Source organism: Pyrgilauda ruficollis, unplaced genomic scaffold, assembly GCF_017590135.1.
Source record: "Pyrgilauda ruficollis isolate IOZ18807 unplaced genomic scaffold, ASM1759013v1 scaffold11, whole genome shotgun sequence".
Taxonomy (NCBI): domain Eukaryota; kingdom Metazoa; phylum Chordata; class Aves; order Passeriformes; family Passeridae; genus Pyrgilauda; species Pyrgilauda ruficollis.
This window is the reverse complement of record NW_024509210.1, coordinates 11,930,439-11,943,438: the sequence shown is the minus strand read 5'-3', so window position 1 is coordinate 11,943,438 and position 13,000 is coordinate 11,930,439. Positions and strand designations below refer to the sequence as shown.

General features: G+C 45.8%; 1 protein-coding gene across 5 annotated transcripts in view; it reads right to left on the bottom strand.

Annotated features, from left to right (window-relative positions):
• Positions 1-13,000, bottom strand: part of NDST2 (N-deacetylase and N-sulfotransferase 2) — a 126,023-nt gene continuing 113,023 nt past the window's right edge. For all 5 annotated transcript variants that reach the window (XM_041476165.1, XM_041476185.1, XM_041476175.1 and 2 more), the window contains 8 exons: positions 9,083-9,265; positions 8,184-8,280; positions 6,982-7,105; positions 5,339-5,513; positions 4,939-5,109; positions 3,471-3,580; positions 1,915-2,017; positions 1-1,765 (listed from right to left, as the gene is read on the bottom strand). In XM_041476165.1, coding sequence (XP_041332099.1) covers positions 1,640-1,765; positions 1,915-2,017; positions 3,471-3,580; positions 4,939-5,109; positions 5,339-5,513; positions 6,982-7,105; positions 8,184-8,280; positions 9,083-9,265 — 1,089 coding nt within the window. In that variant the 3' untranslated portion in view covers positions 1-1,639. The remainder of the gene's footprint in view (positions 1,766-1,914; positions 2,018-3,470; positions 3,581-4,938; positions 5,110-5,338; positions 5,514-6,981; positions 7,106-8,183; positions 8,281-9,082; positions 9,266-13,000) is intronic.

Below are 13,000 nucleotides of genomic sequence, written 5' to 3'. Positions count from 1 at the left end.
GAAAAATAAGTAGTACATTTATTGAATCTCCACTTACTACTACTTCTAGCCTTTATTGAGACACATGTGCTCAGCTTCGAGAGCCAAGAATTTCTTCATTATCATTCAATGTGAATGATGCTATACATGAATCAAGTGCAGGAAGTTAGGCTTTTCTCTCTTAATGGGAATGAGAGAGGGGTTTCTAGTCTTTCCATCCGTTTTTTGGCTGCACAAAATAACCCTTTCCAAGGGCACATGAAATAAAATACTATATTGCATACTATATACATTTACATACAATGGTAAATGCACCATTCATTCTGAAATACACAATACCTAAGGCTCAATGGAAAAGCTCAGTTGAAGCAACTTCTCTCTGGATGAGAGAGAAGTGGCTTGTGACAGTTGTGGAAGTTTCCATAACTTCATGTGGATCCTGCCCCTCTGCAGCACTGTCCAAGGACCACCTGTGCCTGGGAAGGAGGGGTCAAAGAAAATATATACAACCAAGATGGAGGATTTCCTCTGAGAAGAATTATCCAGCAGCTGCAGGAGGAGACAAAGTACCTTAGTGTACTTACTTTACCATCTGCAGAAACCCCTTTTAGGCATAGGATACCACTTCTGGTGCAAAGCCATCCCTTTATAGCTGAACAATACTTACTTTTAACTGTTTTTTTTTCCTTTTCTCCTTGGACTGTTGGCGTGCAAGAAGATTAAAACAGTGCTAGCAACTGGACTGTGTGGTAGGGGCACTGGAACTGTTGGATTTTTTTTTTTAAGCTGATCAGACAGGGGGAACTGAATTGCCTGCTTTCAGCTGTAACATCAGCCTTATTTTACAATACCTGAGCTTTGCCTCCCCCCCCTGCTGCTCTGCTGCACTTACACACACTTCCCAAGTGCTCTACAGGGACATTACTGCTCCTTGGTTATGTTTTGAAATGTCTTTAGTCCCTGCAGGAAAATACTTGCCACATGTGGCAAATCTTTTCTCTAAGATAACAAAGCAATTCATTGACCAGAGTCACCAGACACTGTATCACACCCGAGGCACTGCAGAGGAGAGGCAAGGTTACCTGTCCCTCCCTTCCCCGCAGTGCCCACCATCCCCACGCAGGGGCACTGTAAGCAATGGGCACGGGCAGGAACAAGGCGTTCTTGGGCCTCACTGTGCCAGATAGATTACGGATAAAAGCTTGGCTTCACTGCACTAGATTCCCCTTTTATTAGGCTGCTGCTCTTTTCTCAGCAGTGGGCTCAATTGTCTCCCCTCTTCAGCCTTTACTTCTGGGCTCAGAGAAGTAATACATTAACTCCAGCTCATGCCTGTTTCATAGACTGAGAAAAGTAATTTAAAAATACACAAAGTGTTAACTCTGCTTTCTGCCCTGCTCTAAGTAGGGCAGGCATTTCAAATCCTTCCTGTAAGTAAAAGTTGAACTGCAGTAGCACACCATTAATACTCAAGAATGTGACCTGCACTCTATGCCCCAAGGCAGTGTCAGGGCAGCAGCCCTTTCCAAGGGTGGGGCAAGACTCCACATGCACATTCTCTGCTCCTTTGTCCAGTTGTTTTGGCTTGACAGGAGATGGCATCATAGCACACGTTGGAGCACCACACATCCCAATGGCACTGGCGGCTGGGGAGTCCCTCTCAGCTCCAGCTGGAGTTTTGCAGTTCCTCTCGGAGCCAGGTTGGAAGGGGCTGCCCCAGCCTGTTCATCAGCTTGGATAATTCAATGTTGTGCTCCCGGTAGAAATCTCTTAGAAAGAGCCGTGACTGTGTGGAAAAAACAGACCACATGAGCATGAAAGATGTTACCCTCAACACATGCTCCACAGGTCATCCAGGACAGATGGTAGGAAAATCCATGAGGGTTTGCTGTTTCTACTTCTCTTGTTGCCAAGAGATTTGAGACAGCTACTCACCAAGGAATCCATATCAGGGTATTTCCTTCCTTTGCTCTTTCCTAGGCATTTAGTCTTTCCTCCATCTAGCAGCTGGCACCAAAATCCTTTTGCTTCATCAAATCTGAAAAAGACATTTATCTTTGAAAGATACAGCCACATACCAAATTAGCAGCAGCAGAAATTAAGTAACTCCATAGTTATTTCCTATTTCAGTGCTTTACCTATTTATTTTGTGATATTGGTTCCTTGGATTATTTTAGCACTGGACTACTTTGACAAGAAATCTATTACAAACATGACAGTTTCAGCTTTGTGCAAATTTCAGATGTAACATGGTTACACAATTTGTCTGTTCAGCTGGGGGGAAAGATGATAATCAGTTTTTTGGTGTTTGTAAATTCTTTTAAATCTCCTCCCTATAGCTGAGTATTAGAGAATCCCCTGACTGTTTATAAAGAGTCAAGTGTTTCTTTTCTTGCTCAAACAGACATGAGACAATGCTGGGAACCATGTCTAGATCTGGCCTGGTCTGTCACTTCAGCTGGCCAGAGGTGAGCTTGAGGTTTGAGCAAGTCCCCTGAAGAAACTGGAGGCAAGCTGACAAATCCCATTTATTTTCTGACTCTGGCTGAGGGGTACCAGCAGTACCTCTACTGCAGATACTCCATTCACCATCAGCACATGTGCCACAGTAAGTGAAGCTTTCAAGTAACCTGACATTTCTCTAAATCTGTTCCTCCCTGAGGAGCTGTGTGCTACCCCTTTGGAAATAGCTGTAGGGGGAGAACTGAATTACTTTACTTTCTTTACTGTGAAAGGAAATGGCAACTGTTCTGTGTCTACATGCATGCTGGCATAGGCTGTGACAGCAGAGAAGATATGAAGACAGGTTTCAGCTGCAAAAAACAATATTCAGCATCTTCAGTGGGCTTGCAGAGTTTCCACTGAACACTGGTATGGCCACAGTACACCTTCAACAGCACTTATCTATTCACATTAACTGTACTTGCAGTGTGGGCAAGATCACAGTCACAGCTCAGTAACATCCTGTAAGTGTAGCAGGGAGGTGGTGCCTCTGCTAATGCTCCCTCAGACAGCTCTAGGCACCTGTCAAATCCACATCATCTCTTAATAACAGGCTCTTTACCTCAAAACTGTGCAGTCTGGCCCTAATCTCCATCTGGGTGAAGATATGAGCAGATTGTCACACATTTTTTATCATACTTCCTCTACTTTTTTCAGATACAGGTATAGCAGAAAGCATAAGGACTGCTAATAATTCCAGCACCGTTTCTATAAAATACAAAGACCAAATGGAAAAAAACATCATAGCTACTCCTGTGAACAACTGCATTCTTCTCCATGACAATGTCAGAACCTTGTCCTTCCCCTATAATTTCAGGAAACACCAAGATGTGATTCCAGTCTCCATAAAGCATCTCATGCTATCTGAATCTAATTTTAGGGTTAGGCATAGCTGTGAAATCTTGGCAGATCTTGAGATCAGAGACAAAAAGTATTCTTTCCATCACAGGCTGAGAAAGCATCCTCCCAAAATGGAGTTATTTCCCTACCTGAGGGCCTGGGTGTAGTTGAAGAGCGGTGTAACTCCCAAGAACTTCTGGATGTTGTCCATTACAGAGGCAGGGTTGTGTCTCAGCTCCTGACCATCCACAATGAGAAGCTGAAAAGAGAACAGTTGCCTTAGCCTCTGCCAGCTTGTGCTGACTGACACCTGTGAGCTTCCTCCATCTCCAGCTGCTCTGGCCTGTGTGTACAGGCAGCCAAAATCTGTCTGTTCTAGAACAACACAGTTGGGGGGATGTAGCCCATTTGTCACCAGAGATAGAGAAGTTATGATATGGGCCACAAATACCATATAACAGTACATCATGACAGGCTTTGCTTAATAAAGTTGTCTTTGGCCAAATGCCCTGTAACTAAGTGCTAGGGTCCAGGAGCAGCATGTACAGATTGTCTCTGGAAACCCTTCTTTTTTTTTTGGATGTCAGCAGCCATTGTGCTAGGTATTCTCCTGTTGTATGTCTCATAGACAATGAACAACATTTGTGCTAATAATTATCGACTCCAAAGAATAGAACGGAGCAATAGTCACATGAACTGAAGACTGACCTGCAGTAAGAACAAGGAGGTGTGTGTTTGGCTCCATCATTATTCACAGCAATAACCTCCAGGAATAGTAAGGCAATGAGATACAAGCCTAAGAATACTTTACCATGTCTCTTTTAGTCTTGACAGATCTGTCATGTACAGTTCAGGCTCTGCTGCTTTGGCAGAGAATAAGAGACCAAATGGATGTTATAAACCTCTGCTGGATGCAGACTGTCTGTCTTAAGAATAACCCAGCAGCAGAAAGAACTTGAAAAAACATATCCTGACTCACCACAGTAATCACATATATCTATATATAGACAAAGATAGATAGATAGATAAACAGATAGATAGATATCTTAGACAGTTTAGAAACCTCTTCAGAATTTAGAGATGAAAATAGTCTACACTATTCATTTGCATTTTTGCAAATTTATACACAAAACACCAAATCCTGACATCTCTGCAGTGAACTTTCCCTTCAGCAGACAGCTAAAGGCTTCACAACATGGGAACTAACAAGAGGCAGAGTCCACGAGCCTCTCTGTAAAGCAACAAAACCACAGCAAGTGGCTGAATACCTTCTGAGCCTGAAGAGAGTCCCTGGACTGCAAACTGCCAAGATGAAAGGAAGGGAGTGCTAACACTGCTGTTCTTGCTGAAATTTCCAATACTGTGGAGCCTTCTAGGAGATAACAGTATCCTCATGCACTCATTTCCTTTTACAAATGCAATAAAGTGCAAAATTGGAGTATTCAAGCCTGATTTCTTACCCACTCATAACAGGAGAAAGGAAGTAGTGGCTTTTGTTCCAAAAGACAAGAAAAAAGGTAAAATTAAAATTATGGGGGGAGCACATGCTCATGAATCAGTTTGTTCCCCTCTCCTCCACACTACACCTGCAAGGGGCTGCAGAAGAACCTCTCCTACCTGCCCAGAGGGATAGTACGTCAGCCAGCGCTCCAGGTGAGTGGAATAGCAGCCGGGGAACAGGCAACGGCTCTGCAGGTTGCGCAGCTCCTGCGGGGCCTGGGATTTCGCAGAGATCACTTGGTAGAAGGTGTAGTTGAGTGCCACAGGGTCATTGTGAGCACGCTGGTGCTGAAAAACACAAGCTGAATTCAGGAGCAGGAACACGATTCCGCCTTGCGCTTCTCAGTGCAAACCCCGATGACTCAGCACAGCCACCCAGCAATGCCTCTGTTTGTGGATCTGTCCACACCCTGCAGGGAACCTGCCTCCTCCAGGGAAGCACATCCATGGGCTTTCTACCTCCCCCTGCTGATATACCTCTGTGGCCCTTACCCCCAGCAAAGTGCAGGGAAGTTACCTGATACCATGAATAGGCTCGGTCAGCAGGGTTGATCAGAACAGTAATGATTTTGGCCCGAGGCAGCAGGGCTGCACCACGTTTTGGTACCACCTCTGTGTCAAAGTAATTGGCACTCTTCTCAAACATGAAGTCTGTGCTGGCATTGGAGGGAATGGGAAAGAATTCCATGTACCTGCCAAACAGATAGGATGCTGGTGAGCAGCATGGCCCAACAAGAAAAGCCACGGCCCCATGATGCCCTTACTCCTCTTCAACAGACACAGCTACAGGAAAATTGCACCTCTCCAGTAATGCAAAGGAGTGCAGACATAGCAGAGGGGGTGGTGGCACATGACAAAGAAAGTTGAGAAATTATACAAAGGTAAGAAAGTATTTTGCTGAGAGTGTGTTCCCCAAGTCCCTGGGCAGTGGAAGGAAAAACCTGAGGGTAAGGTCCCAGTTGTAAGCTTTAGCAGGAAAGACATTTTGTACAAGAGTACAGTCAGAATTGTCTGCCTGCCTTGTCACCAACCACTCGCTTAAACCTGTCTAAAGCATTTGTCTCGTTGTACCTCAGTCACTAGCTGAGGTGCCTGGTAAAGAGCTCCTGCCTCACAGGAGCTTGTTGAATGAGTAACATGGATACTGTACGATACTTGATTAACAGGGTAAGAGGGTAAGACGGGCTGGGGACTGTGAAGCACTGGAAAGCTGATGTGTGCAAATCTAAGCTGTGCAACAAACACAAATTCTGTGTTAAATACAAAGATTCTCCCCTTCCACGTGGTGCCACACTCGGATCAATCTGGAGGACTTTCCCAGGGGATGCGCATAGAAAGAAGCCTTCACTTTCGAACCTGTCAGCTAGTGCAAGTGCTCTGTAGTGCTTGACTTCTGTGAGCTCTGCTCAAGTACTAACCATCTTCAAGGATCTTTTCAAAAGTCCCCTAAATGATTAGAGAAGTCCATCTCCCACAATTTGTGGGTAAAGAAATCCCAGAATGCCTTTGCGCCACACAGCCATCCCTCAGAGCCACACACAAGGGAGGCCAGTGCCACTGTCAGCCAAAGCTATTGCTTTGAGTAAGAAACACCTTTAAACTTTCTCTCCCTAGAAACACAGTGGCATAATAGTGCCATGGTGATGCTAGAATTTGCCTGCCAGGTGGAAACTTCTACATGTGAACACCAAGGTATGCATGTGGATACTGGAGTCAGCACAAGGAGCACAATGGCAGTTCTAAGTGTCAAGGCCTGAGAACAATAGCAGGGAAGTTTTCCCCTCCAGTATAATGTGTTTTAACTTTGAAACCATGAAGAACTTTGTAATGAGAACACTGCTGTCTGTTTTGCATGTCAAAGTAAAAGTAACTTCATGACAGCAGTGCATTCAACAAAGACTTGCTGAATTTTTAAAGCTAAATCATACCTACAACTCTCCTGGTGAAGAGTCAGTAAAAATGAGAAACTACTTGTGCTGCTCCTGGGACTACACAGCTGGGTTACCAGGAAAACAGAAAGCACGCACTGAGCAAAGCAGGAAAACTGCTGTTGGGAAACAGAGAAGCTGCTAAGGGGGATGAGGCGGACATACAGAGAGACTTGGGAGAAGGCAACATGTGTGCACCATATCACAGAAGAACATGTGTCAGGTCTCTTACCAATCAATTCCTTTGTGATAGTTGGGGCCATTAAAAAACTGGATCTCCTCAAAGGTGGATGGACTTGGGAAGTTACTGGTGACAGCTGGATGCATGGTCAAGAAGAAGTGCACAGCTGTTGTGCCTGCAACAGGAACCAGTTAATGGGACCTGGGTCACACATAATGCTTTGGCTGAATGAAAGGCTTATCTACACTGCAAGAAACAGTTCCCAGATGGGCACACTCCTCTCCTTTGTAGCTGACCAACCCCGTAACGCATGCAGGTTACAACAGCAGTGACACCAAGCACTACTCAGTCAAGTTCAATCCACATTTGAACTCATGCATTGCCTCCTTTACAAGACATCTGCCACCCTCGTCAGCTACTCCCATGCCCAGTGGCACAGCCACACCGTCAAGTGGCAGAATGCAAACCTGCCACATGAGAGGTGGCCTGGGCAGGAGGTATGCTAGGGTCAACATTAATGTCCTGGGGTGAGAATTTCATCAGAGATGCCTTGTCCTGCCTTTGCTGTAGATGTTTTCTCTTTACCCCACTCTTACTGAGCCACCTGCAACTAGCCTGGGTCATACAGGAGGGCTCATGCTGCGCACACACCATCAGAGCTTCCCAGTGACATAGCCAGGGGACAGCGGCTCTCCTGGGACAAGCTTTGTTCCAAGTCCAGGATCACCATTTGCTGTGGATTGTTGGTACTGCTATTGCACTGCATTACACAGAAAGCCAAGGCTTGAAGAGTGGGTCTTAGCTGAAGAGATTTTGCTCTCTTCAGCCTAGAAGGGAACTCATCAGTACAGTATATACAGCTATGTCACTGCCAACCACAATGCCACAGCAGTTAAAACGTGGTGACAGAGATCAGACAAAGGAGTTTCTCTCCCTCCCAGTGACAGTGACATGGAGCATGCAGTGGGTACACAGATCTGCAGCAATAAAAGCACTAGGGAACATTCATTGTAACGTTTGCTAAGTGTGTGTGCTTAGTCCTGCTGACAGCCTGTTTGTGACACACTAAGGTCACAGGTTCTCTGAGCTTACATGGAAAGCCAAAACAGGTAGGACAAGCCAAGCACAGTGCCAGGGGGTAAGAGTACTGACAAAGTGCAAAGGGCAGCCATACAGATCTACAGCACAGACCTTTCCAGCTCTCTGCAAGAGTGAGATGGAAGCCACAATCTATATAACAGTATTCACATTACCAGTTTTCTGAGGTCCCACGATGAGGAACTTGGGGAGTCGATCACATGTTTTCTCTTTCGACCAGATATCCTTGTGCCTTTTATCATCACAGGGATTCTGTAGCACAAGTGATGAGATTAAGCATTACCACAGAAGGTAATGGCAAGGGGAGGAAAAGCTGGAAGGGCCAGTCCTCTTGGGAAAATGCTATTAGCATATGAAGAACACTTCAGAGCCACACTGCTGCTCTGCCAGGCATCAAGTGTTAAGTAAAAACACTGGGGACTATTTTCAAAAGCTCCAATGACACAGGATCCGAAGTCCCTCTGAGAGTGTTAACCACAGGCCTTGCCCTATGTAGCCATACTGGGCTGGGCCACTGTGACAGCACAGCTCAGCACTGTGAACTTCTGGCAGACAGACAACTCTATCACCTTCAGTTAATTTCATCTGCTCATTACCATGCAGAGAGCTGCTGCACTGGGATAAAATGGAATAAGCATGTTTTTATTTAATGAACATGAATTCTGCAGTGTGAAATTACTTTGAGATTAATCACATTAACATGCCTGCAAGCTCCTCCAGCACCAAACAGGGCTCTTGCTTGCACACTTTACATTTCACAGCAGCTTGCTCTAATACAAGCCCTTTAATGACCCAAATGCCTGCGAGCTGGCCCCTGGTCATGTATGACAGTCAATCCCTGTCCCTAAGCTCACGTTGTGACTGTGTCCTACTGCTCCTACTCCCCATCCTTTCCACCTTGCCATTTGCCACAGGCAGCCTGAAGCCACAGAAGTTAAACCTAAAAGCTTTATGCTTTACCCCTCTGCACTCTGGATCAGCAGTCTTGTTACACTTCAAATGTGGGATACATCCCTTACAAAATCACTAGGAGCAGTAAAAGCTGCCTTCTCACCTGCCACAAGGGATTCTTCTCCTGTGGGAAGATTTCAAAGTACTTTTTTGCAAGTTGGACTGGAGGCAATGTTTGCAGGCGAAGGTTGGTCCAGCACTGCACAAACTTGACCAGGCTCTCAAAAGTGTACAGTCCCAGACGGTCATTCCCATAGTTGGATAGGTGTGTCATGAAGATGCTGATCTGAAAATAAAAAGACATGGGATACTGGTAAATCAGGTAACAGAACTCTTTCTGCCTAGCTTGATTCCATGGTCAGCAAGAAGCTGTTCACAACTCAGACGGTCTTGGCTGAAAAATATCCATCTGTCAGGAAACAGTGCTTGGAAGACAAGAAGAACTCAGGAGAGGAGGATCACAAACCTCTCAGTAATCCCTGGGAATGGTGCAGGGTCATGATAACAGTTTCAAAATCCCATTCAAGTGGCTCTAGGACATTTAGGTGAACGAGGCTTAGTCAGTAACTCCCTACTAGTCAAAAACCTTGTAAAGCCTCTTTCATGGGAAAACAGGGGCTTCTCTTTTCCTCCCCAAGGCACAACCAGGGCAACCTCTTGAGCTGCAGAGTCTGCTACAGCAGGGCAGAAGGCCAGGGAGGGGGCACCACACTGCAGGCCAGGACACACAGCACAGGGACGGTTGTTACAGGAGTCCTTCCTGGGCCCACAGCCCATCAGTTTTCATTCTCTTTGGAGTTGACATCTCAAATGTAAAGGAACAACTGGCAACTCCCACTTTAAAATATGTGTCTGGGGATCTGAACAGGGACTGCAAAGAGACACTGCAGTAGGATATTGTCCTAGAAACAGACACCAGCTGGTAAGTTTTAGCCTGCAAGAACCTTCAGCACAGGCAGCCCCTGAAAACTGTCCTCCCAAGCTTTAACATCCATGGGCAAAGTGGCACTCAACAGCCATGGCAGCTGTCTCAGCACTGCAGTGCTCAGGAGGTTGTGCCAAGTCATCTCTTCCCTCAAGCAGATACATTTTCCTCCTGTCAGTTTTTCACTATTTTAACTTTTGGAAAAGAACATGAAGGACTCTTGTCAGCTTAACTCTAGTGTGTGGTTTTGATATGTCCCATGGAATTCAGCATCCTAGTAATATGCCCATAACACAACGGCACTTTGCCAGACATAAACCACACCTTGGCTAGAAGTTAGAAAAACAAAAGCAGAACACTGAGGCCAGTGGAGGAGTAGTTGATTTAGCACTCCTTGCCCAGTGTCTGCAAGTGCAGGAACAGAAAATTACCTCAGTCACAGCAGTGGTACTGGGTTCAATTCTGGTGACACCAGGTAAGGTCAGGAGGCAATGACAGGCTTCCCTGGCAGGGGGCAGGAATGGCTTTCCCACTCACAGTAGGAAAAGAGCAAAATGGGGAAGCAGGAGACAGATGGTCTTGGGATGAAGACATTTGCTGGCACTAAAGAAGTCTGAATTCAGTTTTCTGCCCAGTGTCACCATGGGCTGGTCTCAGCAAGAGAAGAGGTACTGATAGAAAGTAGCTCTTTGTGCATGAGCCATCCCCAAGACCCTATGAAACAAATCTAATTCTGTCTGTAAGGTGCTCACAACCCAGCATCTTTGGGTAGGCAACATAAAACACTGGTAAGACTCTGGGACACATGGACAGTAAGTGGAGATCAAGATTTATCATGTTTGTCTGCCTGTGAGTTTTTCACTTCTGGTTCCCTACTGAGCTGACAGAGAGACCCTGCCAGACAGGCTCTGGCACCTACACTTCAAAGAGCAGCATGTGCTCGGTGCTGTTATGTAAGAAGGATGTGCTAAATACAACACAGAGCAGAGGACAGAAAGATCTGTGTAACTGCAAGGCATGGTGGCAAAAGGATGCATCTCATGTTGTATTTTGCCCCTTTCTGGGAGACATCAGGGCGGTTCTGTGAGCAAAATATGCCTCATCCCTTTGACTTGCTGATGAAATATGGAGAGGAAAAATTTGCTGCACAAAGAATCTGTCTCACTGGCACAAATCAAATACTGCAGCAGGGAGGACAAAGGAGACCACCTGGGACCCCTTCAAGACTTCCAATAAATAAACCAGCCTGCATGTGCTCCAAGTTAGCAAGTGTGTCTCAAGACTGACTACATTTGGTAAAATGGCTCATCCAGGTAATGCTACCACCTGCAAACAGTCACAAACAACTGGATTTGGAAGAAGAAAAGGCAAACCCAGACGATGAGCCATTTCCCTGGACTTTTGCGTGTGCAGTCACAGCCTGTAACATGTGCACTGTTTAACAAGGCCTGGCAGCCTGCTCTGCCCCATCACAGCTACTGCTGCCAGAACAGCTCTGAGCACTACTTCTGACATAAGCTACACTCAAGGGCCATCTCCTTCCCTCCCTCCCATCCACACCCACTGACTGCAGACTGACTTGGAAGTAACACCCCCCCCTCCTCTCCCCTCCCATCTACTGTCAGTGTGCTGTGATTTCCCTTCTTTCACACTGAGGAAAGATGAGAGCAAAGGTCCCAGAGAGCCTAGCATACAGAAACAGAAGGGTATGAGCACCCTTGCAATAGCAGCAGCTGTGGGCACAGCAGTAACCAGCCTGCTCAGTGTGAGCAGAAGTGTTTGCGAGAGGCAATCAGCCTGTGCTCAGGATCAACAGCTATTCTGACATCAGACCTTGTTCACTAGTCAGAAGATCAAACATCATCTGTTTGCACTGTGGAGCTAATCACACACATACAGGCTTCGAGATTCATCCACGTCACTTAATGGGAGCTGGAAGCACCAGAAAGGACTGGAAGAGCCTGGTCCAAGGCTGCTATGGATCACTGCTGGGGCTGCAGCAGCAGTGATAGAGCTGGCCAGCTTTCTATCAGGCCCCTGAGATGGCTCTATCAGCAAGGGGAAGGAATGCAAAGTCTGAGTCACTGTGCAAATACCAGAGGAGCTTAGAGCACAGCACTCTGCTTGGACACAGAGAAATGCTACACTGCCAAAGGGAAGCAGAAGTGTAAACATGGGAAGCATCCGAAGAGTTTCAAGTCACCACGAAGAGCCAACAGTAAATCTGGCAAATAAGCTCATCCTGTACCAGAACACAATTTTCCTAAATTGTTTTTGGATCAAATTACTGCCAGATTACTGCCACCTGGTTTGACCATCACATCTTATCAGTAAATTCTAATGGGTATTTCTAGGTACTATGTTTCTATTAATTCTTTGGCAGGGCCTCCTAGATCAGTAAAGATCTCTGGATTACAGTTTAGCATCTGGTTTTCCAGGAGAAGCCTATAGCCTTTACTTTCACAGAGGCTGTTTCTGCTTGCTTCAAGATTTGACAATTACAGAGTGGGGCAAGGTACAATTCACCCAGCATATGGGAACACAAGCCCAGAAAAGAAATTGTCAAGAGAAAAAAGCAGTTTCTTTCCATCTGACTGATCACTCCATATGTAATGCAAAGAATAACCTTCTCCTTACTCCAGACTTTTATCAAGCAGGAAGGTTTGGTTGTGGTGTGTAAAGAAAACAATTCTGTCTCAGGCAATAGGGACAGAAGGCTGGCTTCCAGACCTGAAAGTATAACCTCCTACAGCTTTTTAGCTGGGGCTGTCATAGACCCACAGCTCCTGCAGGTCCTACACAAGCCAGAGCTGGTCACAGACTAACCTTCAGTAACACCAGGCCTGTCTGTAAACTACAGCCTGTCTGCCTGGTGCACCCAGAGCACACTGTGAGGGTTTTTTCACTATCTGTTCTACTAAACACTAGGAAAAGCAAGAGACAAAGGAAAAATTAAGGTCAGTGATGGAAAAAATCCATTTGATTTTTCTGATTTGCTGGTCTACAGCCCTGACCAAAAGTGGCTAAAGCCGCATATTCAACCCTGCAATCAAGGTGCAAAAGAAAGAAGGAATGGAAGAAAATATCATCGTGAAC